Genomic DNA, 25,285 nt, shown 5'->3' on the forward strand with positions numbered 1-25,285 from the left:
TGAAGAAGGAGAACTATCTTTGGCCGAGATGGAGTCTGCTTTCCTATCACACATCACATTTCTCTTGCCCAGCTTACCAGATATGCTTAACGGTTCTGACAGATGATCTGGGATTGCCCATTGATGTTGGCTATTCTCAACTTTTCTTTTGGGGTTGCTGGGTTAGGTCTCCAGGCAGAGATTTTTGGAGAGGAGGTAGAAGAAGTGCTTTTGTATAACCTTGTGTGTTATTTCTTTCTTTGGCTGCTGGCTGCTTGCCTCAGGGCCTGTAGATGAAGCCCAGTTTTATCCAGGTTGCACGGTGAGTGTGATCTGGCTGATGTAGATCTGGGGCAGAAGAATTCCACAGTTCCAGGCCCTGGAACTCTTCTCTGCTTTGCTGCTTTTGGATTCCTATGACTCATTACCTCAATCTTTTCCTGCGAAACACGTTTATTTTTTTAGACAGAATGTTGGTTGAACTGCCTTTGATACTTCATTCGTGGAAGTATTTAGACCAGTTTTATGGTCTTTTATGTATGTTAGAAGTCAGGAGAGGAAGGGATTGAAAACTAGAGTGGAAACCTTTTAACTACGGTACTTAGAGAAAGAGAAGTGTGGGCTGCTTGCAGTTTTATAGGGAGGGAATCCTGCCCCCCCAACCACACACCACTGCTGTAATTAAACAAGAATAAGATTCTTGAACCATAATAAACATGCAGAAATGAATGTGAACTACAGCACAGTTAGTAATGGTACCTCTGAGCTGATCATGGAAACTTCTCAGTGTCTGAATTATCCACATTTCCTGGATGAATTTTGCAAAGCAATGCTCAATGCTTCATTTTGGGTTGTGAATGAAGGAAAAGTGCTCACATGGAAGTTATATGAACCAGGTGAAATGTAATGGTTGCTTCTACAATTTAGCACCTTGCTGTGTTAGGTATTGTGCAAATCATAGACATTATACAGGCCCTGTTTGGAGGCAGTTTGGCATATTTCAGACGTACAAGGTGAAATGTGCAGAAAATGGAAGCATGTGGGGAGCAGGGGCAGGGAGGCGGAGGCCATAGTGATCCCAGCTGGAAGAAGGAGAGAGTTGTGACACTCCAGTCATTGCTTTGGAACCGGAGGTCCCCCTTTTTGTTTAGGGGTTGGCTCCAGTGCAGGTTCAAGGCAAACAAGACGTTAGGTTTGGGTTGGGTTCTGCTCAGTGAAACACCCCTTCCTGAACTGGTTTCTGGATTCAGGGTCAGATGTGGTTCAGCCACCTGGAAGCAGAGCTAAACCATTTAGGGCATTTTAGTTTAGAAGAAGGCAAAGAAGGAAGCAGCTTCTAAAACCATCCCTGGTGTGGAGAAAGAGGGTTTTTTGGTAACATGAATAGTGTTGAATGCTCCTGTTTTCTTGGGAAACATGCCTAGTAAATTAAATAGAATTTCTAATGAACCTATGTTCATTAGAACATAGGCTCCTGAGCAACCTGGAGCCTTTTGACATGGAGGGACAGGTGCCTTAGCAAAACTCCATATGTATGTGTATATATATGGAAGGCTGTAGATAGAATCAAATGCTTAGACAGAAAAATTTAACCTCTAACTTCTCTTTTTAACAAATGCAGAAACCTAGTGATACGTAGGTGTTAAGAACAGTTTGCACAGGTGATGATGCGAGAAAAAGAATACCGGAGACTGAAGAGGATTCTGGGCTTCCCAGAATGGGGCTCCATAGTTTTTTGTTTTAAGTTTGATGCTGTTAGGTCAAAGCCTACAAGGTCTGTCAGGCTTAAAAAGGGGTGCTGGAGACATTGTGTGCCCAGTGATGGCTGTCCCCTCGGTTGGTTGGTTTCCCGGATTTAGACCTTGCCTTTCACCATGGCAAAGAAACCCAGACAGAAACATAATAAAGATCATATCACAGACAATCTCCGATAAAGACTCCAAAAGAGAAACCAGTCCAATAAGAACTACAGCTAAAACAGTTTTGACCCGCCCCCACCCCCAATACATAGTATTGCTAAAAGCCCGAAGCAGATGGTGGGGGCGCCAAAGGAGGCACAGCTGCCTCTGCTTCTCAGAGAAGCTCCTCCATTGGCTCGCCTCTTTCCTGCTCCAGCGTTAATGAGAGCGGTGCTGCCTGCAGGGTGGAGCAGGGTGGGGAAGAGGGGAGCCAGTGGAGCTCCTCTGGGAAGCAGAGGCAGCCGTGCCTTCTTTGGCACCCCCATTCCAGCTCACTAGGACAGGCTGCTCCTGCTAAAAGCCCATGGGAACAGGGAAGACGGTTCTGGAGGCTGAGGGTCGGCAGCACCAAAAAGGCAGCTGCCCGCCTGACTTGCGCAGGTGTGTGAAGAAGGCCCCTGAACACAGCCTCAGTTGCAGACATTATTTCTCATTAGGAAAGTATCTACCTCAAACCGTGGAGTATTTTTCACCCCTTGTTTGTTACAGTCTGGCAATATGCACAGGTAAGATGTGATACTAATGGGAACTATTTCTGTGACACTGTTTTGAAAATAATTGGAATGGCGTGCTAGTGCCATATTTTCTTGGTGGAGAGGAGCCCCCTCGTGTTCAAGAGGGAAAGCCCTTCCACCCCCTGCCCATTCAGTCAGGTTCGGGTGAACTCGTCTCCTTCTAACAATTAAGCGATACCTGTAGAAGGGAGGGTTAAGCCTTGCAGTTGAGACTCTCATGGGCCTGTTTGGTTCTGGATGAGAGTCACAAGCTTCACGTTCTTGTTCCAAGAGGCACCATGAAGTCAGACTTTTCCTGTCCCTTCCCTTTATCGGTCAACTTGGTTGGTCTCTCTCCCGCCCCCGCCCCGTGCCCCAGAACAAATTGGTCTCCTTGATAACTGGCGGATAACCCCTGGTTGTCCTGAAGTGTGGCTGGAGTTTAGTTAAAACTGAAACCAGAAGCTATGTCAGTGTGTTGAGTTTACACCTTGCAGTAATAATACCCCCTCTTATCTGATCTGGGAGGGATTTTATAACTTTCAAATGTGTCTCTGGCAGAGGCCCAACTACACTGTCGTTTTTTATTAACTTTCTCCTCTGGAGCTAGCCAGCTTTCTGTAATATTGTTTTAAGGAATATGTATTCCATTCCGAGGGATATTGTGAAACAGTATTTTAAAGTTTCATGTCTCAGTCCATTAGTGGGGTCTATAAAACAATTGTGGCAGCGAATGCTCACTAACTAATCAAAGCCACCTATGAGAGCAGTCGTGAGCTCTCACCCCAATAAATCCTCTGCCACTGCCATGCCTTATCTCCAGCTCATCAGGAAAGAGCCAATTAGCTGTCCAAGTTCAGAGTCAATCCTGTGGGTGGGATCAGTGTGTGGAAGTGGCAGGCAACTGCACTCAGCCAGGCCAGGCCAATAACACAGGAGGCCTGCCTGCCTGCCTGCCAGGTTGCTAGAAGCTGTGATCCCCAGGCCTGGTGAGAGAGCAGGAGCCAAGCATCGGGTGGCGGCTGCTGAGGAGTTCTGGCTGCAAGAGACACCCTCCACCCGCACCTGCCGGTGTTCGGAGAGGGACTTGTAAGCAGCCCTGAGGCAGGGCAGAGGGTGCATCAGCCTTCTTCAGAGCAAGGCCCCGCCTGGGTAAGCCACTTGCTGATCTAGAGTCCTTCTGTCAGACCATTGGTTCATATAGCTTAATATTGGCCGCAGCTTTTTCGGGTTTCAAGCAGGAGTCCTCCTCAGCTCTGTGTGGAGGTGCTGTCAGGGGTTGACCCTGGGACCTTCTGCATGCCAAGTAAGGATTTGAGTGGTGGCCTCATCCTTTGTCCTTTGGCTGCAACACAGGAGCCCACATTCCCGACTCCGCAGCTCACACGAGCAGTTTAGGGACCTGCCCAGCTGGGCTCTTCAGTCTGTTGGCCATGCCTGGTTAACTGGGTTTATGTTGGCCATTGCTGGCAGAAGTCTTGGTAATGCTTGTTGTCCGTGGACGGTCTCTGCTGGCAGTTGCCCCATCTCTTATTCGGGCTGGGGATCCTGACCTCAAGTTCTCCCTAATATTAGGGTCTCCTTTCATTGTCCAAATCTGGCCTTGCCTAGTCTTGGTCTTGAACCTGACATGCCTTCTGGCCCCTTGAATTTGATTCCAACTTGCTTACACTTGTAAGCAAGTGTAAAGTGATGCGTATTGGAGCAAACAACAATAACAAAACACCCCTTCACATATACACTGATGGGGTCTGAGCTGTCAGTGACTGACCAGGAGAGGGATCTTGGGGTTGTGGTGGACTGTTCATTGAAAGTGTGGACTCAATGTGTGGCAGCTGTGAAAAAGGCCAATTCCATGCTAGGGATCATTAGGAAGGGGATTGAAAATAAAACTGCTAGTGTTATAATGCCCTTATAAAAACCTGTGGTGAAGCCACATTTGGAGTAGAGGTGTGCTGATACGTGATTTGGCTGTCCAAATTGTGGGCACCTCCCTTTAAATTCAAGGGCTTTTTCTAAGCCCCTTTTAAGTGGAGCATGTCTCCGCATGCTGGTGGGCTGCCCCCCCCAGCTGCCCTTGCGCAGTACCACACAAAGGCCATTTGTGTGCCAGCGCCGTGCAGGGACAGCTGGGAGACACCCTGCCGGCAAGTGGGCATAGCTGTGGGGAGCGATGGGGTGGTGGCAATGGCGAGAGGAGGAGCAGCAGGTTCGGACCTGCTCTTCTCCGCTTTGAAGGGGCTGTGAAAGCCCTCAAATTTGAAGGGAGGTGCCCATGATTGAGACAGCCGAATCACATCTTGACACATCCCTAATTTGGAGTACTGCGTACAGTTTTGATCACCATATCTTATGAAGGACACTGTAGAACTGGGAAAGGTGCAGAAGAGGGCAGCCCAGATGATCAGGGGCCTGGAGCACCTTCCTTACAAGGCAAGGCTACAGCATCTGGGACTCTTTAGTTTGGAAAAGAGGCGACTGAGGGGAGACATGATCAAAGTGTATAAAATTATGCATGGAGTAGAGAGAGGGGATAAAGAGAAATTTCCGCCCCCCTCTCTCACAACACCAGAACCAGAGATCATCAATAATCACGAAGTAATGTTAGAGTCAAGCTGAAATGTGTGTATGCATTTTACGCCCCTGCCCCGAAGAAAAGCACTGTTTGGGGAGGCTTGTGACATGGAGCAAATAGGATGAAATGTGTTAACCAAACCTGATAAGCTACAGGGTGTCACCAGGGAGCCTAGTCAGAGTGTAGGCAATCTTTCTGCAATCACTCATTTGGCTTTGTGGTGATGTCATACTGCCCCAGCTGATTGGCTGTGTGACATGCATGGCCCCTGATGGGTTGGAATTGCCTTGGGAGGAAGTAATGGTGCCCAGCTGCACACAGGCTGCAATCACAAAAGGGAAGGGAAGTGGGTGGTGGTGAAGGCTTTTTGCCCTCAACTCCCATTTGCTCACACATGTTCATAGGTGAACTTCACGGGAGCTCTGATGGAGATATTTGCCTGCACCCTGCATTCAGCTCCAAGTGTTTGGAACTGGTGCTTGGAACCGGTGGAGGGAGGGCAGGCAGGGGGGGAGTCACACGTCCTGACTACTTCTTGTCCAGTCCTGCAGTGGAGCTGGTGGAGGTCATGTGTCCACCCATCATCTCCCCTTATTCTTGTACCCTTGCGTCCAAGGAGCAGCCTTAGAGTGCTGACCACCCATCTCTTCAGGCTGCTGGGCAGAGGTCTTCCAGGAGTGCCAGGGGTTGAGGGACTGCAATGCCTGCAGCCTCTTCTCTACAGGATTGTGGCTTACGTCCCCCAAGTGGGTATGTAAACAAGTTGGAGTTGACCCCCAACTAGCCTTGAGCGGGGATGAAAAGAACCATATCCAAAAGGGATGGGAAGTACTTGGCCAAGCTGCCTTCCTGTGTTATTGCTCAAGGTACTGGAACCAGACAGACTTCTCTTGACACCCTCTGCTGAAAGAGGACAATAAATGGGGTGGGGGTGGGATGGCGGTGATAAGAGATTGATTGGCCTGTGCGAGCCGGGTGCTTTTACCCAATAGTAAAAAAAAAAAGTGCTTGCTTTCATGTAAACCACACCAAAAGGTAAAGGTTTTCTAGTCCTCCTCTCTCCCCAGGTTGCTCCGATTTCTGAGGGCGGGATGGAGTATCGCCTGCACTTTGATGTGGTTTCCAAGTGTGCCTCTCCATTGGGCTCCTTGCAGATGCCTTTATGCGAAACAGAACATGGAGAATCCCAGTGTGCTGGCCGGGCAGGTCATTTTTCTTTCTTTATGTGTGGTGTCAAGTATAGTGCAGAGTGCTTCCTTTCCACCCCACCCCCAAACTGCCCCAGAAGAATAAAGTGGGTGGTAGGGGGCCTTCTTAGTAGCTAAGCCTGGCTTTCTCTCGGTCTCTTTCAGGATTTGATATCTTGCGCAAGGAGAAATGGAGCCCCTTGATCATTACATCCACACTGCTGGAGCTAAAATGTGGGGAGTCCCTTGGCTTATACAGCTCTAGCAGTTGAGGGGAGGCTCTGAAACCACCTCCTGTTGAGGTTTCTGAGCAGTGGTTGGGGATGGATTGGTTGCCTGTCTTAGATGCAGGATCGCCGGAGGGCATAAGCTGTTGTTGCACAATGATCTGTGGACTTTTGGGAAGGTGGGCAGCTCTCTTGAGACTCCTGGGGTACTACAAAGGTTAATTCTATGAGTAGCATTAGGGCTTTTGCAGTCTGGGGCCCAATTGGGAGGAGTCCTCATATTATGTTGTGATGATGGACTTCAAGGGGATGGATATGTATCATTGGCCCAGCCAGTCCGAGATTCACCCGAGGAAGTGCTGGACTGTGAAGTGGCATGGCTGGATGGCTCAAGCAGGTGGTGGAAGGAACTGTGCTCTGCCAAGAGCAGCCCAAGGACTGATCACTGTGGTGGCCTTGTGCAGAAGCTGCGGGTTGGGGGTGGTGGTGCTCAAGGGACAAACACCACCACGCGACCTCAGTTCAGCTGCACATGCATCACTAGTCGCACCTGAAACCTCTCTGGAGCAGAGAAGGTCTTCATGAGAGGAGAGGGGTGGCCCAGAGATGGACTCAGACTGGGCCGCTTGTGGGGTCAGGGCTGCCTGTTTCCACACACACACACACCCAATTGCCCCCCTTCAGTTTCCTCTGCCTCCACCAACCATTTCCAGGCAGGTTGGCCCCCTTGCACCCCCTGAACCTCCACAGCCAGGTTGATGTTCAGTCATGCACACTGGTTGTTCTTGGGTGTCTACGGGAAACCCCCAGGTCCCAGAACCTTCCCACCACATGGAACCAAGGTGGTGCACAGGCAGCATAAAAACCCAGCACTGCCCAAATTTGTGGTAAAGGAGAATGCTTGTTGTGTCACAGCATAAAGCAACAGGGTTTCCAGGCAAATAAAGGTCAGGATGAAACTATTGGCGGGGGTGGGGGAAAGTGGACAAAAATACAGAAACTGACCTTCCTTCCTGATCTGGTTCTCCAGAGATCAGGAGGCCCAAGAAGCGTGGCTGTCGCTCTTCCTCCCAACTGGGAACCAAGGGCCATGGCTTGCAGAAGGCACAGCAAAGGCCAGCTGCAAACCCTCTGGGTTTCCCCTCTAGAAAAAGCCCTAACTTGGGGATCCCCTTCTCCCTACTTATAGAGCAAACAGGAGGGAGAATTTTTTTTGCACTGGAAATCTGGCGTAGCTTGCTTTCCAACACCCCAGAGGTGCCGGAAGATGTTCTAGCGAATAGGATCCCATGAGCTCCTCTGCCCTATGGAAAGTGTCCAGTTCCCTGGGAAATGGCTTCCACCATTATCAGTCATTAGGTAAGCAGGGAAACAGAGGAGGCCCCCCCCCATCTGCATGACGTCATTCTGATGGCAACTGTTAACCCCATGGCCAGGTGTGGAAGGTGTAAGAATAGCGTGTCTGTTGGTCAGACATGGATGAGATGGAGTCTTCAAGACAGGGAAACAAAATGAGGATTCTGGCCAGGGTTTAAAGGGAGGCCTTTTTTCCACATGAGGAATTAAGCCAGGATGAAACGGACAATAGTAGTCGAAGCTGAAGGCTGTCGTGAAATGAGCTTGTAGTGCAGTAGGAGAGCTCCTGCGTTGTATGCAGATGGCCCCCAATCCAGTTCTCCCTGGCAGCAGCATCCTCAGGTAGGGCTGGGAGAGACTCCTGCCTGCAACCTTGGAGCGTCACTGCCACTCCTTGTAGACAGTCCTGAGCTAGAGGGACCACGGGTGGGTCTGACTCGGGCTATGGCAGCTTCCTATGTTTCAATGAGCTCCTTTGGGAGGAGAGCTGGTCCTGTGGTAGCAAGCATGAATTGTCCCCTTTGCTAAGCTGGGTCCACCCTGGCTTGTATTTGAAAGGGAGACTACACATGTGAGCACTGTCAGATGGTCCCCTGAGGGGATAATAGGGCCGCTCTGGGAAGAGCCCCTGCATAGACTCCTGCTAACTTGGCAAAGAGGCACCTTTCAATGTGGTGATTTTCTTTATTGAGCAGGGGGAGAGTAACTGGCCCTATCCACCCCCAGCACAGTACTTCCAGTGACTGTTGCTGGTGTCTGTCTTACATTTCGTTTAGATTGTGAGCCCTTTGGGGACAGGGATCCATTTTGTTTATCTTATTTATTTGTTATTTCTCTGTGTGAACCACCCTGAGCCATTTTTGGAAGGGCGGTATAGAAATCAATCAATCAATCAGATAGATAGATAGATAGATAGATATTTGCATGCAGAAGGTTCCCAGTCCCCTCCCTGGCAGCATCTCCAAGAGAGGGCTGAGAGAGATCCCTGCCTGCAACCTTGGAGAAGCCGCTGCTGCCAGTCTGTAAAGACAGTCCTGAGCTAGGTGGACCAAGGCAACTTCCTAACAGAGCCAGAAGTCACAGGCAGGACTGCTTTAGAGTTGAGGAGGCCTTGTTGCTCAGGCCAAGCCCGCTAGGAAGAACCCCACCCCACTCCTCACCGCCCATTCTTCCTCTTGCAAGGCATCTGATGGCCAGCTGGAGCAGGCAGGGCCAGCCTTGAGCCGCAGAGCCCCTTCGTCCTGTGAACGGCAGGCCTGCAAGCTCACCACAGGGGGCAGGTGTCCACAGCACCCCCCAAGGGGGTCGGCTCCAACCCCCGTGGCCAGCCTGGCCCTGGTTGGCTGCACACTGTCTGCTGACTATGCTCACATCTTCGGTGAGCTTCCTGGCCATGCGGTGGCCTGCTCTTGGAGTCCAAAGCATCCTAGGTGTCTTCTGTGCTAAAAAGCTGGAGTTTAAGGGAAGGGGCTGGAAACGGTGAACTGTGGGTTTGGGGAAGAGGAGCAAGACTTGGTGCATCCTGGATCTTTGGGCCAGGGTGGAGGAGGAGGAGGAGGAGGAGGAGGAGGCACCTCTCTGGGAAGGGATGGGCTGGCCATGCCATCTTCTAGCGATGAGGCAGGACAACGCAGAGGGAGAAAGACTCCAATATCATTGCATTTTTCAAAGGTTTACATGTGGGTGCATGAGAGAGGGGAGGGGAGAACTGGGGGAAGTGATCCCTGTAGCTTCAGGTCTTTTGCCGCTAGAGGTCAGGGCAGTGTCGCTGTGCAGGGTCCTCTGTGGCTGTTCTGTTTGGAGTTAGCTTGCTCTGTTCCTAACTCCTGCTGTCAAAAGGACAGTTACATTTGATCACAATCCCAGCCTGAGTTCAGGGTGCTCAAGTCCCTGCTTGGACCCTCGTGTGTTGTGTCAAAGGGCCGAGTTGTACAAAGTTCATGTATAGCTTTGCACAATGAGCAGGCCCCCTCCCCAGAAATAATACCCTCGTTCTTGTGGTGCCTCCTCTGTGGCTTTGGAAGAACCTTACTAGACCCACCCACCACATTCTATAACAGACGCCTTAATATTATTACCAGATCTATCTTTCTGATATTCCAAAATAAGATTTAAACGATGTAGCACATCTGCTTTGGGGACAATATGGTCATTTCTTGTGGGGAAAATGCAGCCACGCTTTATTGTTGGGTGGGGAGGGGAGAGAGAAGGAAGGATTTGTGCCTTGCCTTTTTAGTTCCATTAAAAAACAAAAACAAAACAAAAAAACACCCAAGGCAGCTAACGACACCAGCAGCAACAGAAATACTATTTGAAAATACACATCATTAAAAACAGAGCAGCAGATGAAAAACAGCTAAGCCTAATGAGGAGAAAAGAATTGGGAGGGAAGGAAGTAGAATCCGCCCACGGTCAGATCAAACGTGTCTGGCAACATGAAAGAGAAAGGGAACTCGCCACGTATCCCAGGGCAGGGAGTTCCAAAGACTGGCCAGGGCCACCGAGAAGGCCTGCCGAGCAGGAGAGGACAGGTGTTGGCTCTTCAAGCAGGAGATCTTGCCAGCCACAGAGATGGGCCTGCTGCAGATCAAGTGCCTTCTCCTGTGTCAGTCATCGTTTGCTGTGACTCTGTGGGCCCAGCAAAGGGTTAGTGGGGCTCTAGGGGTTGTGGTCAAGAGAACACCAAGCTTCTAAGCTCCCAGTCCATTTCAAGGCACTCCTCTTGTCCCTGGAGTCCTGACAAGCTACTAAGCAGCGTTATTAGTCGCTGACTGAGAAAAGTGCAGCGGGCCCATCCACAAGGGGTTGTCGTGCAAGCCCCCATCCCGTGCGATGGAGGGGACTCTCACTTTGGGGGGAGGGGTGTGTGTGTGTGGCCTGCCTGGCACTTGCACTTCTGATAAAGGACCTGACTGGTCAAGAGTAGGAGCTGAAATGTCTTGTGCTGAAGGGACTGCAACAGCATGAGTGGGATCTGTCGAGGAGGAGGAAGGGGTTGAGACGTGTTCCCTTGTGCTCCTGCCTGCCAGGGTGTGTGGTGGGTTTGGTTGTTCCTTGCCTCTTGGTACATTGGCCATCGGACCTGGAAGGCCCTGCTCGTAACATTACCCCCACCGCCTCCAGCAGGAAGCTTTTCTCCCTGACCCTCCCAGGCTTCCCACCTGCTTTTCTTGCTGCCCCACTTGTTGTTTGGTCTCCACCCTGCAGAGGGACAAATGAAAGAGCGCTCCATGGGTCTGGGTGGTGGGTCTACTTCGGATCTTATTAGAGTCTCATGGCCCCTTGCAGCCTCTTCCTTCTTTCATGGGTTCCTTTGCCCATCAACCGGCTGTTTCAGACCTCTGGAAAGAGAGGGGGACTTCCTTCTTGGAGACTCTACGCTGGAGGGATAGGTCTCTGCACCCGAATCATCTACTAGTTGCATCCAAACTTCATCAGCACACATGTGCAGAGTCAGGGCCAGTGAGTTTTCCTTTCCGCCCTGGCGACTGTTGAACAAGGAAATCCCCGGCCCCGTTTCAGACTCTGTGTAGGCAGAGAGCTCCATGGTTATTCCTCCTGCACTAGGAAGCTGCTGCTACTCTGCTGTGCCCCCCACTCCTTGTTTGGTGCTTCTTACCCATGAACATTGTTGATAGAACTAATTAGGTTAGAGGAGTGGGCCACCTGGCAGGTTGTCCTTTCCATCAAGTAGTGCCTCAGAAGAATCCTGATCTTAGTGTGTTTGCCAGAATGCATTTTGCAGATCATGTCAATCAATAGTGCGCCATTCCGATTTCCCAAGATGCTGCAAGAATGCTTTCATGGACCTCTGGGGTCCAGATGTGGAAGGCTTTTGCTGACATGGATGAAAAGAGGAACGTATCCAAAAGTAAAGCAATGTTTGCTCCTTAATGCATCCAGTGACGGCTGCCACATGGCTGCTCGGCCAGCATCAGTGCAGCTGGGCCATAAACCGATCAGTCTGGCAGTGTGCTGGGCTTAGAGAAGTGATTTGTGAAGAAGCACCGTAGCCGTGTTTATAGGATTGCGTAATCTCCAGAGTGACTTAGAAATGGACAGCAGGCAACTTTCAAGGCTGGGTTGTATGCAGGTCTCTGCCGCAACGTCTCTTCTGAAATCAGGTGCGGCAGAGGTGCTCAGGGGCTTAATATCCCTTTTGATTCTGTTCTAGGCCCAGCAGCAAAGAAACCTGGACAGCATTATCTCTCAGCCTTCCAAGGCCGGTGGGAGAAGACTCAAGAGAGATGCCTCGGCAAGTTCCGACCTGGAGGTGCTCAGAAATGCCAGCCCAGCCTCCGAGCAGGATTCTGGGATCTTGGATGGGGAAGAGGAAGAGGAAGAGGCAAGTGCATACAAAACGGAAGTGGGGGTGGGGATCCAACTGCCCACAAATGCAGCGGAAATGCCCTTGCAGGGGAGGGGAGCAGTGCTTTCTGGGAGAAAAGCCATTGTTTGGATCAAAACGTGGGCTCTTGCGATGGGCCTGGATGGCTTCTAGGGCAGCTGTTGCTTTGTGTCCTCTGAATATGCAAGGTTGTCAGTGGATGTTGCTTTCCCCAGTGGGAAGACCCTTCCTCCCACTTTCCCAGCTGCAACCTGCTAGCTGTGAGCACCTGCAGTTTCCCTGGACAGTCAGAAGATGGCAGGAGATGCTGCCTGTTGATTTCTGTTGCCTGAGCCCGCCACCAACTAGGATTTTCCAAGTAAAGTCAGTGAAGAACAAGAACTTTAAGCAGTACATCTGTTTGTTCAGAGTGCAAAATGTAACCTTCTGGAAAGGTTCTGCATTTGAATCCCTTTCCCCAGGTTGCTGCTGAATTGAGGTGCCCTTTCCCTAAAGGCTTTACAGAGGCACATAACGCCATGGATTTTATTCTTATCATGATAGTAAGAATAAATCAATAGTGCACAATTTGGTGAGAGCCAGCATGGCATAGTAGTTAGTGTTGGACTTGGGCTGGAGAAATCCAGGGATGAGACTTGTGGGGTGGCCTTGGCCAGTCTCTCTTCTCTTAGCATCACCTAACTCACAGGGTTGTTGTGGTGATCAAAGGTGGAAGGGAGAGCCATGGATGCCACTCTGAACTCCTTGGAGGAAGGATAACAGTGCGTGTGTGCGCACACACACACACACTCACTCACACTGCCTCCAGTCTGGTGCCAGAAGAGCAATGGGCCATTTTGACAAAGGAAGGCAGCCTTGCTGCTGTCTGAAACTCTGTATGTGTGTGCACGCGCGCATGAGTGTATGTGTGAGGGAGAGGAATGAAAGGAAATGTCTTACTAGGGATGTTTTATTGCCCTCTGGATCAAAGTGCTGAGAGTGACCTGGAGTTGGAGCAACAATTAAGAGAGGCATCAAAGAAAGACAGGGCAGTAATAATGGGTGACTTCAACTACCCACATTTAGACTGGGTAAATTCACATTCAGGTAATGCCAGAGAGGCCACATTTCTAGATGTGCTAAATGACTGTGCCTTAGAACTGTTAGTCGCATAACCAACCAAGGAGATGGTGACTGGATTTAATCCTGAATGGTGCCCAGGAACTGGAGTGAGATGTCAGAGTTGCAGAACCATTGGGTAGCAGTGACCATAGTGTGAGCCAGTTCAGGATACATGCACATGGAGAATTGTCAAGGAAGTCCAACACTGATGCGTTGGACTTCAGAATAGGAAACTTCTCAGAAATGAAGGGACTGGTAAGAAGGGAAAGTCAGGAGGGTCAAATCACTCCAGAAAGCATGGAACATATTTTAAACCAAGGTACTAGAAGCACAGTTGGAATGTATACCAAGAAGGAGAAAAGGTACCACCAAGTCCAGGAGGAGGCTAGCATGGCTAACAAGTAAGTCAGGGAAGCTATAAAAGGGAAGAAGACTTCCTTCAGAAAATGGAAGCCCCGCCAAAATGAAGAGAACAGGAAGGAACATAAACTCTGGCAAAAGAAATGCAAGGACACAATAAGAGATGCAAAGAGAGAGTTTGAGGAGCATATAGCTTGAAGTGTCAAGGGGAATAACAAAAACTTCTTTAAATATATCAGAAGTAGAAAGCCTGCCAGGGAGGTGGTTAGACCCTTAGATGACAAGGGTCTGAAAGGGATTATTAAGGAGGATAAGGAGATTGCAGAGAAGCTCAATGAGTTCTTTGCATCTGTCTTCACGGCGGAGGATACTGACTATATATCCTAACTGGGCGAATTTGAGGTGATAAGCAAAGATGTTCTAAACTGTCTTGAAAAACTAAAAATTAACAAATTGCCAGGGCCTGATGGCATCCAACCAAAAGTTCTGAAGGAACTCAAATGTGAAATTATCGATCTCCTAGCAAAAATATATAACTTGTCCCTACAATCAGACTCTGTACCAGAGGACTGGAAAGTAGCCAATGTGATTCCAATTTTCAAAACGGGATCCGGGGCGATCCAGGAAATTATATGCCGGTCAGCTCAACTTTGGTGCCGGGTAAATTGATGGAAAGCATACTTAAGGACAACATTGTTAAGCATATAGAAGAAAAGAGCTTGCTGAAGGAGAACCAGCATGGCTTCTGCAAGGGAAAGTCTTACCTCACTAACCTTTTGGAGTTCTTTGAGAGTGTTAACAGGCATGTGGATAAAGGTGATCTGGTTGACATAGTATACTTGGACTTCCAGAAACCTTTTGACAAAGTTCCCCACCAAAGGCTCTTGAGTAAACTTAGCAGTCATGGAATAAGGGGACAGGTTCATGTGTGGATCGGTAACTGGTTGAAGGACAGGAAACAGAGTAGGAATAAGTGGACAGTTTTCACAATGGAGTTAGGTAGGAAGTGGGGTCCCCCAGGGATCTGTACTGGAACCAATGCTCTTTAACTTGTTCATAAACAATCTAGAAGTTGGGATGACAAGCGAAGTGGCCAAATTTGCAGATGATGCTAAACTATTTAGGATAGTGAAATCCACAACGGGATTGTGAGGAGTTCCAAGAAGATCTCTCCAAAATGTGGGAGTGGGTGACAAAATGGAAAATGCAGTTCAGTGTAAACAAGTGCAAAGTGATGCACTTTGGGATGAAAAACACCAACTTCATGTATACACTCATGGGATCTGAGCTGTCGGTGACTGACCGGGAGAGATCTTGGGGTCGTGGTGGACAACTCATTGAAAGTATTGGCTCAGTTTGTGGCAGGTGTGAAAAAGTCCAATTCCATCCTAGGAATCATTAGGAGGGAGATTGAAAATAAGAATGCAAATATTAGAATGCCCTTATACAAATCTGTGGTGCGGCCACATCCGGTGTACTGCTCACAGCTTTGGTCACCGTATTTTAAGAAGGATATTGTAGAACTGGAAAATATGGAGAAGAGGGCAACCAAAATGATCAGGGGCCTGGAACACCTTCCTTATGAAGCTAGGCTACAGCATCTGGGGCTCTTTAGTTTGGAAAAGAGGTGACTAAGGGGAGACATGATTGAGGTGTATAAAATTATGCATTGAGTGGAGAGGGTGGACATTTAAATTTTTCTCCCTCTCTCAAAACACTAGAACCAGGGGTCACCCCATGAAACTGACGATCAGGAAAGTTAGGACCGACAAGAGGAAGGACTTTTTCACACAATGCATAATTAATCTGTGGAAGTCTTTGCCATGGGATGTGGTGATGTCCAGCAGCTTGGAAGGCTTTAAAAGGGGCTTAGAAAGATTCATGGAGGACAGGTCTATCATGGAGGACAGGTCTATCAGATAGACAGACAGGTCTATCTACTAGTCTGGTGGCTGTGGGCCATCTCTAGCCTCAGAGGCACAATGCATCTGAATAACAGTTGCAGGGAAGCAACAGCAGGAGGGAGGGCATGCACATACCTCTTGCCTGTGGGCTTCTCAGAGGCATCTGGTGGGCCACTGTGGGAAACAGGAGGCTGGACTAGATGAGCCTTGTGCCTCATCCAGCAGAGGGGTGTGTGTGTGTGAAAGAGAGAGAGTGTGTGAATGTGAGTAAGTTGGGTGAGAATTCTGTCCTAGCTTTGCCAACAGTCGGGCAGCCAACAGGTGGCAAGGAGAATGAGGAGAGGGGAGAGAATGTCCAGTGAAGGCCCCTGTTAAGGAAGGGCATTACCGTTGGGGAGCATAGTGTTGCCACTCTCTGTCACTCTGTAAACAACACTGGGTGTGGCTGCTTTGGTGCAACAGTGATGTGCAGCCACCAAGGAGAGAAAGAGAAATCAAACCTGCTGTTAAAAAATGGCAAAATTAATGTAGGTCCCGGATTTGGGAAGCTGCATCGTTATAGCGAATAATGTTAGAGATGTTCTTGCATAGCCCCATCCCACGTGAGTGGGGCAGAAACCACATTTTGTGAGTTTGAATTCTTGCCCTTGAACATCAGCTTGATTTTGTTGAAAATATTTACAGGAAGCCCTCCAGTATCATGGGGTTTGTGTTCCTGGATAGTTCCTCAAATTAGAAATGAGGTTCCATGCACCCACACTTTGCCTTGATCAGAGATGCATCAGGTAGAAATTAATCAGGAATTAATCATCTCTAGGAAGTGATTAGGAAACTGGACCAGTTAAATGTCTGCCTGGATGTATCACTCCCCAGCCCAAAGTCAAACTGAAAGACTAAGGCACAGTGTGTGTGCATAGAGCCTCATCTCTAAAGTCATCAAATACCAGACTGTACAAAGTCTTTATAGCATATATGGCGCCGGTTAAGATGGGCACCTTAATTTGCAATTTCCATTCTTTGTAGACCAAGAGTGAAAATATAAAGCATCTTAACTCTCATCTTAAAATCTGATATATGAAGCATCTTAACTCTCACCTGAAGTTTTTTGGATTACTGAATTTTTAGGCATTTAAAAAAAGGAAAACTTATCCAACACTATGGGGAAAAGCTTACGCAAACCACAAGGTAGAACTACTTCTTGATGTTGAAGAGGTGGGTTTTCATGTGCATTTTTAAAATTGTCAGCGATGGGGAGGATAATATTTCAGTAGGGAGCTCATTCCACAGTCTTGGGGCAGCAACTGAGAAGGTCCATCCCCATGTGGCCACCAGCCAAGCTCAACCTCAATACGCAGTGGGGCTCATAATGAAGAAGATGTTCTCTTAAATACCCAGGGCCTGAGCCATGTAGGGCTTTACAGGTTATAACCAGCATTTTGTATTTTGCCCAGAAACCTTTTGGTGGTGTTCTATCAGCAAAGGAGTGATGTAGTCTCTCTGAGATAACCCAGAGACCAACCTGGCTGCTGCATTCTGTACCAACTGGAGTTTGTAGACTACATACAAAGGCAGCCCTACATAGAGCACATTGCAGAGGTCAAGCCTGGAGGTTACCAGCATATGTACCACTGTTTTGAGGTTGTTTATCCCAAGAAACGGGCGCAGCTGGCGTATCAGCCCTAGCTGATAGAAAGCCCCTCTGGCCACCGCCTCAAACGTGAGATACCAGGGAGAGGTGTGGATCCAGAAGTACTCCCATACTGTGTACCTGTTCCTTTTGGGGAAGTGTTACCCCATCTAGAACAGGTAGATCAAAATCATCTCTGGAGTTCTGACTCCACAGCAAAAGTACCTCCGTCTCATCTGGATTCAGTCTCAGTTTATTTTCCTTGATCCAGCCCATTACTGCTTCTAGGCAGGCATTTCGGGAGGATGATGTTGACATGGAGAAGTATAATGGTGGAATGTGGAAAACACTCTCCAGCTTAACTATACTGGCAGAATTGTGCCAGTATAATATAGGGAAGTGGCCCGTGAGTAAGCAAAAACACGGGAATTGAACCTGTGAATATCGAGGGCCACCTGTATTTTCCGCCTTTCCATAGTTGCTCAAAGTGGCTCATGGTGTGTGTTTAAAATGATTCCATACACTAAAACAAACAGAACAAGGTAAACCTGAAATCTGCAGTTGCCCAAAGCAGCAGCTGAGCCAAAGCACCTTCCCTCCTCCTTCCAGCCAAAGGTTCCAGTTCCAGAACGGATGAACCTCCCAGAGACATTGACGGGCCAGGAGAGAGGTGGGCGGTCTACATGGAGAGAGCTCTGCTCCTCACCAAGCGGAGGGTGCTTGAAGCAGGACTGGCCATGCAGCTTTAAATTGGTGGCACCTCCGCAGATGTGGGAATCAGCTTGGAAGGGAGCAGTGGTTGTTGCTGTCCTTGGCGATGTGTGTGCCCAAAGTGGGCATCAGTTAGGGAGGAAGTAGTTGCTGGGGTTGGGGCATGGAAACAGGACGAAGCTCTCAAAGCATTGTGACAATCTGCACCCGCTCTTGGAGACTATCCCACTGGTTCTGTGGGAGAGCACCCAGAAGAAAAGGCGCTCTCTGCCAATCCTGTTTATTTTGTTATTCATTCATTCATTCATTCATTCAATTTCTATACCATTGAGAACACTTTGCTACTCCTCCTTCATATCAGAATGTTCAGGTTGGAAAGTGCTGTTCTAGCCCTCCCGGGAACCAGTGTGCAAAAGGGGAAACAAAGCCCTTGGCGTTTCTGGAAGCAGCTGCCCATATCGTTTGCCATCGGGATATGTAAACTGCCTAGAGACTTCAGTAGTGGGCAGCATACAAATTTGTTACATATATACATACATACATACATTTCTTGGGCTGCTTGAAGAGAAGGCCTTGGCAAAAGAGACCCCATTGATGCCAATCAATCATCTTTATTATGGTCGAAGACCAGCATAACACGATGATGTCTAATGCTGTCTCAATGTGAGCAACGCCTCTGAGCCAGGCCTGTCCAGCCATTCCTTGATGGGCTTACAGAAATATCAGCCCAGGACCTCCCTTAATTTGGCAGCTTATTCTGTGGCTGAATGACGTGGGTGGATGTTTTCTGGATGTTAGGTAAAACTGCCTGACTTCTTCTTTGAGAGGTCAGCATTCCAACCATTTGCACCCTTAAAAGGCAGCTTTATTATACAGAAACTCATTTTGAGCAGATTTTTCTCTGAGCTATTGTTAAACTCCCTCTGAAAGGAGGTCCTCCTTTCTGAACATAAGAACAGCCCAGCTGGATCAGGCCCAAGGAGGCCCATCTAGTCCAGCATGCTGTTCCACACAGTAGCCCACCAGATGCCGCTGGAAGCCTACAGGCAGGAGTTGAGGGCATGCCCTCTCTCCTGTTGTTACTCTCCTACAACTGGTACTCAGAGATAGTAGTAGTATGTTTTTTGCGGTCACAGACCAGATTAACAAACAATAACAATTAATAACATTAATAAGAAAATTCAAAGGTACTCGGAGGCATCCTGCCTTTGAGGCTGGAGGTGGCCTATAGTCCTCCGACTAGTAGCTGTTGATAGACATCTCCTCCACGAAGTTATCCAAACCCCTCTTAAAGGGGGTTGTTGGCTGTCATCACATCTTGTGGCAGAGAATTCCACAAGTTGATTATGCATTGTGTGAAAAAGTACTTCTGTTTGTTGGTCCTAGATTTCCCAGCAATCAATTTATTGGGATGACCCCTGGTTCTAGTGTTATGGGAGAGGGAGAAGAATTTCTCTCTGTCCACTTTCTCCACAGCATGTATTATTTTATAGACCTCTATCATGTCTCTCTGCAGTCGTCTTTTTTTCTAAACTAAATAGCCCCAGGTGTTATAGCCTTGCCTTATAAGGAAGGTGCTCCAGGCCCCTGATCATCTTGGTTGCCCTCTTCTGCACCTTTTTCAGTTCTGCAATGTCCTTTTTTAGATGTGTTGACCATAGTTTTGTATAAGGGCATTATAATATTAGCAATTTTATTTTCAACCCTCCTTCCTAATGATCGCTAGCATGGAATTAGCCTTTTCTACAGTAGCTGCATATTGAGTCGACACTTTCAACGAGCTGCCCACCACAACCCCAAGATCCCTCTTCTGGTCAGTCACTGACAGCTCAGATACCATCAGTGTATATGTGAAGCTGGGGTATTTCATTCCAATGTGCATCACTTTACACTTGCCAACATTGGACCACATTTGCCATTTTGTCGCCCACTCCCGCAGTTTGGAGAGATCCTTTTGGAGCTCCTCATCAGTTTTGGATTTCACTACCTGGAAAAGTTTGGCATCATCTGCAAATTTGGACACCTCGCTGCTTACCCTGCTTCTAGATCATTTATGAATAAATTGCATTGGTCCCAGTACAGATCCCTGGGGGACCCCATTTCTTACTTCCCTCCATTGTGAAAACTCTCAATTTATACCTATCCTCTGTTTCCTGTCTTTTAACCAGTTAACAATCCACACATGTACTTGTCTCCTAATTCCATGACTGCTAAGTTTTCTCAAGAGCCTTTGATGAGGAACTTTGTCGAAAGCTTTTTGGAAGTCCAGGTATTCTATGTCAACTGGATTACCTTGATGCACATACTTGTTGACACTCTCAAATAACTCCAAAAGGTTCGTGAGGCAAGTTTTACCTTTGCAGAAGCCATGCTGGTTGTCCCCAAGAAGTGCCTGTTCTTCAATGTGTTTAACAATTTTATCCTGAGAATGCTTTCCATCAGCTTGCCTGGAATAGTTAAGCTAACTGGCCTGTAATTTCCTGGATCACCCCTGGATCCCTTTTTGAAAATCAGTGTTACATTTGCTACTTTCCAGTCCTCTGGTACAGAGCCCAATTGTAGAGATAAGTTATATATTTTTGCAATGAGGTCAGCAATTTCACATTTGAGTTCTTTGAGGACTCTTGGATGGATGCCATCCGGCCCTGGCAATTTGTTAGTTTTTAGTTTTTAAAGACAGTTTAGAACATCTTCACTTATCACCTCAAATTCGCCCAGTTAGGGTATATGGTCAGTATCCTCCGCCGTGTCTGTTTTTCCAGACAGTTTAGAACATCAACTCTTGTCACTTCTATCTGACGCAATTCTTTAGCCTCTGTCCCTGAAAAGCCTGGCTCAGGAACAGGTATATGCTCAATATCCTCTGCTGTGAAGACAGACGCAAAGAACTCATTCAGCTTCTCTATAACCTCCATATCCTCCTTAATAATCCCTCCACTCCCTCATTGTCTAATGGTCCAACTGCCTCCCTGGCAGGTTTCCTGCTTCTGATGTATTTAAAGAAGTTTTTGTTATTCCTCTTGATACTTTTGGCTAAATGTTCCTCAGACTCTCCTTTTGCCTCCCTTATTATCACCTTGCATTTCTTTTGCCAGAGTTTGTGTTCCTTTCTGTTCTCTTCATTTAGACAGGCCTTCCTCCTTCCCCGATGCCCTCCTTCTCTGAGACCTTCATTCTCCCTGACAGTAGAGAAGCTATCAGCCTTGGAGTGGGATGCCTCAATCATGCCCCTGAAGGTTCCATCTGCATGCCTCTCTGTCTCTCTGAGCTTCTCCAGATCCTCCATCTCGGTCTCAAAGAAACGAACTTGCTCCCTGAGAGCCAGGAGCTCCTTGCACCGAGCACACACCCATGACTTCTGCCCATGGAACAAATAGTCATACGTACAACACTCTGTGCAATACACTGGGAAGTGCCCTCTCCCCTGCTGGCTTTCTATCTTCATACCTGGTTTTGTTGGCTGTTTACAGTATTTAGAGATAGTTTATTAGAAGGATAGGTTTCAGCTGTATTGGCCAGCTATTTAACTGTTTAAACTTCCTTTATCAAATATATGAAGGAAGAAGTAGTGCTTACCTTCTATTCCCACTGGGCTCATGATCAAGGGGATGCTTTTCAGGCTCCCCCACACACTTCCCCATTAAACCCCACGCAAAACTCCAGTGCCCAGTTTGCTAATCTCTGTTTGCTAAGTTCTTGGGTCTTCTCGCTTGTATTCAAGACCAGCAGACAAACTGACTGTGCTCAGGAATGTGGCCCCTCCCACAAGCTGAGACACTTGCCTGGAATGAATCCCCCACTCAGGCTACTCTTCTGTCAAAGACACAAACACTTCCAGCCAGCCAGAAATCAAACCCTAGAAAAATCACCAGCCCTAACAAACTTAGTTTCTCCTTCCCCTCTTGTTTTCTTGGTGATTTATTTATTTTATTCACTTGCTTGATATCTTCTTTAGAAGAGAAATACAAGCTTGTTGCTTCCTCTTGCTCCAAGACCAGCAGGCAGATTTTCTGACATGCAAGCATTTGAATTCCTGCACATCTTTCCTCTTTTCCTAACCAGTTACATACTTTGCAAAGTGTCTATCATGTGGCAGCAGCTGACACTGCCTACAACCTCTTTTTATGTGAGAAGGTCTGTCTGTGCCAGCTTTGCATTCTAGACACCCACCTGCAGGTCGTTGAGGGGACCACTGTCTGTCCTGGCATCTGCAGGTACAAAACAGCGAAGGAGAGTCTCGACAGGAGCACAGAGCCCAAAGCTAACGTTGTCCCACATTTCCCATAGGACAGGATTCTGCTGTCGACAGAGTCTGGGGTCTTTTTTGCTCACCAAGCCCTCTGTTTCCCTCCTGGCTCTCTCGGTGGGATGCCTTTGTATTTTTGTAACCCGTCTCACAGAAGCCCTCCTCAGTGTCAGCAAAATACAAAAGTTTACTTTCTTTCTCTATGTGACAAATGTTTTAAGTTAAACTTCAGCAATAACCCACAAAGTTGTGGTGGATCAGCCACTAGCGCTCAGCCCTCCAGCTGCCTTGTCTAAAGGCTGCCTCTGGTTCTGCAGTCGGGGCCTTCCTCAAGCTGACCACTCGGCTGCTGGCTTTTCTTTGAGCAGAAAATCACAGCTAAGTTGGAGCTTTCCCCTTGTGGTCTCCACTTTGGTGATCCTGTCAGGGGCCCTAGTGCCATCTTGCTTGTTTAGCAGAGGAGCACAAAGGCCTAGAGGGGTTTCAAGGGCAACACAACCAAAATATCTAGGAAGATAGGTGTGTGTGTGTGGGGGGGGTACCTTTTCATCCTGCTTTTATTCTGTTGACCTCTGAATGTAGATGATGAGGATGAAACTTCCATAGGACACAATTATTCCTCATGGTCCAAGGTTAGGGTTAGTTTACTACTTTTGTTAAGCATTTGACCAACTCTTGTGAAAGAGACTGGGCTGGAGCTTGGGTTGGCCAGGTTTTGCTGGCATTGTTTTTGCCAGTTTTGCTGGCATGAATTGCATCTAGGATTGGTCCCTCTGGGATAGCAGCCTCTGAGTCTGCTTCAGTCCCCAGTTCCTCCTTGCCCTTCCTTCCCACTTCCTCCCCAATTGGAGGTTGAAGTGAGTGGCAAGCAGTTTGGCAAGCAGTGGCCCTGGGAGAAGCTCCTGATTAGCACCTTTCTTCCTGGGGACGCAATCATAGGAGCAGGGCTGCTTCCTGGTGGGTGGCCACCATGGTCCCCCAGAATAGGCAATGCCGCGTGAAGTTTCCATTCCCATGGTTGTGCTTCCTTGATTTCAGATGCATGTTCTTTCCTTCTCTTCCTCTACCCTCAGCACCTATGGCATATGTAGTTTTGTGTCCAGATCTGTCCCCATATTTTAAGTTGACCTTGTATCTTTTTGTTGGTGATGTTTTAGGTGCCTGGTGCCCAAGATTTGGTGGACTTCTCACCTGTATACCGCTGCTTACACATCTACACAGTACTGGTAAGTGAGTGGGTGCTGCTCCTCCATTGTGAGACTAATAAAAGAACACCAAAGGATGATCTGAGGTCTGGAAGAAGTGGTTGGAGAACCCGTCTCTTTCTCCTCCTATCATTGTAGATTTTTCTGTTGTTCAAAATACCCTTTATGGCAAAGGGTGATTTGGGGAGCGGGGGAAACCAAGCCACAGAATGGCAGTGTTGCCTTGAGTTGACAAAGCGGAATCCACGTTGCTTGGCTCCGTTTCTGGGATCACGTTTCAGAAGCATGAGCAGCGCGCCTTTCCCCTCCTGTCCTATCGTGACTGTGCTGATTATCCCCCTGCATTCCTGCCAGAGGCAAACCTTGCTGTCTGACACACTCTTCAAAGGAACTTCTGCCCATCCCAAGTAATTTCAGCCGAAACAGCCTCTTGGGAAGCCTTGGAAGCTCCCCTTCCCCCCACTGGTTGAAGGCTTCTTGAAGAAGGGCTCTTGCTTCCATTTGAATCCCTGAGCCAGTGACCCAGCCAGGCTTCAGTGAAGCATCTGCCCCCCACCCCCACCCCACCCGCAACAACAGTCACTGCCAAAGGACAGCGAAAGGGAGACAGAACTGTGTTAAGTTTTTGGGAAAGGGTGTGCATGGTACAGAGGCATGTTTGAAAGCGAAGACATCTGCATATCTATGGCATACTCTGGTGGGTGGCAGGAGTTTTGTGTGGCATCGTCCTCACAAGGCCTTTTGCTGTGCCAAGTGTGTCTTTGATGGAACCGAAGAGGGAGACCCCCGTTGCACTGCTGGTGTGCCTGCTCTCAGGATTAACCACTTCTGGGGCTTCACAGCACATGCTGTATCTCTTTCTTGTGTCCCAGGGAGGAGCCATAGCTCAGTGCTAGGGCACGTCTTCCGCAAAAAGCAGGTTAACTGGCATCTCTAGTTAAAGGACCAGGTAGCAGCGAGTGAGAAAGAGCCCTGCCTGGAAACCAGAAAGCCGCTACCAGGCAGCATATGCAAGGTGGACCAGCGGCCTGGCTCAGTACCAGGCAGCTCCGTGTGTGTTTCCCCTGTCCAGAATGTTAATATTTCTACTCTGAGGGCCATTTGACTCTCTGTCCTCCTAATCTCATTTCAGCCCCACATATAATAAACTGATCAGCAAGTGTCTGAATACGGTTATGCCTTTGCGGTGTTAGCAGACAGAAGCAGGACCCACATGTGTCAAAGGTCATGAGATGTTCCAAGGAGTGCAGCTCATGTTGCACCTGGTCTGTACAGTGGTCCTGACTTGCATATTGAGCACTTGGTATTTCTGTGGCCAGAGGTGGATTTCCAGGGTTCTCGAACTGGAGCCCGCCTCTCCATTCACAGGGCCACACTGGCTCCGCTTCCCCACCACATGCTCTTAAATGCACGAGTTGGTAGCTCAGCCCCCTTGGAGTGCTCCTGTCTCTCCAGGGCTTTTCTACATGTGTGTCTGAGAAGTCGGACACATGCCTCCTAAAAATGGCTGTCACAAAAAGTCACCTGCACAAAACAGCTTCTATCTGGAAGCCAGGCATTAAATGAGCCACCAAGTGAACTTGACGTGGTGTGTGTTGCCCAGCAGCCGAGATTGACCTCGGAGAGACCCAGGAGAAAAGTTATCCATTTCCCCTGACCTGTGGCTAATTCCTGAAATGGCTTTCAAGGCTCTGCTTGGAGCACACGGCGGCATCAGCGGTCAGCCGGGCACCAGAGAAAATGTTCACATCGGTTTCAGCCGGAAGGATCATAATGTAATCACTCCAAAAAATGCTAATATTTTGTCATTTACAATGGTGTTATCTAAATGCTTGGCCTGCAGTCCACTTTGAATAGATACTGCAATATTTATTATTTTTAGTGGACTCGACCTTCCTGTCACCTCACTTTTATGGCTGAGCAGCTTCTAAGTTCCCAAAGGATTATGTGAAAAATCTTGCTTCTCTCTGCCAGTCCTTATCAGCAGGGCAGGAGTTCACATATTGC

The 25,285-nt window shown here is 48.3% G+C and overlaps 1 protein-coding gene across 2 annotated transcripts in view; it reads left to right on the top strand.

Moving 5' to 3' along the window:
* The window catches only part of EXOC6B (exocyst complex component 6B), a 358,545-nt gene that overhangs the window by 192,196 nt on the left and 141,064 nt on the right, over positions 1–25,285 (top strand). Inside the window, exons 7-8 of one of the 2 annotated variants that reach the window (XM_053255094.1) lie at positions 11,951–12,121; positions 23,231–23,299. In XM_053255094.1, coding sequence (XP_053111069.1) covers positions 11,951–12,121; positions 23,231–23,299 — 240 coding nt within the window. The remainder of the gene's footprint in view (positions 1–11,950; positions 12,122–23,230; positions 23,300–25,285) is intronic. The other variant, XM_053255095.1, reaches the window with a different exon arrangement.

Source organism: Hemicordylus capensis, chromosome 5 (assembly GCF_027244095.1).
Source record: "Hemicordylus capensis ecotype Gifberg chromosome 5, rHemCap1.1.pri, whole genome shotgun sequence".
NCBI classification, from domain to species: Eukaryota; Metazoa; Chordata; class Lepidosauria; order Squamata; family Cordylidae; genus Hemicordylus; species Hemicordylus capensis.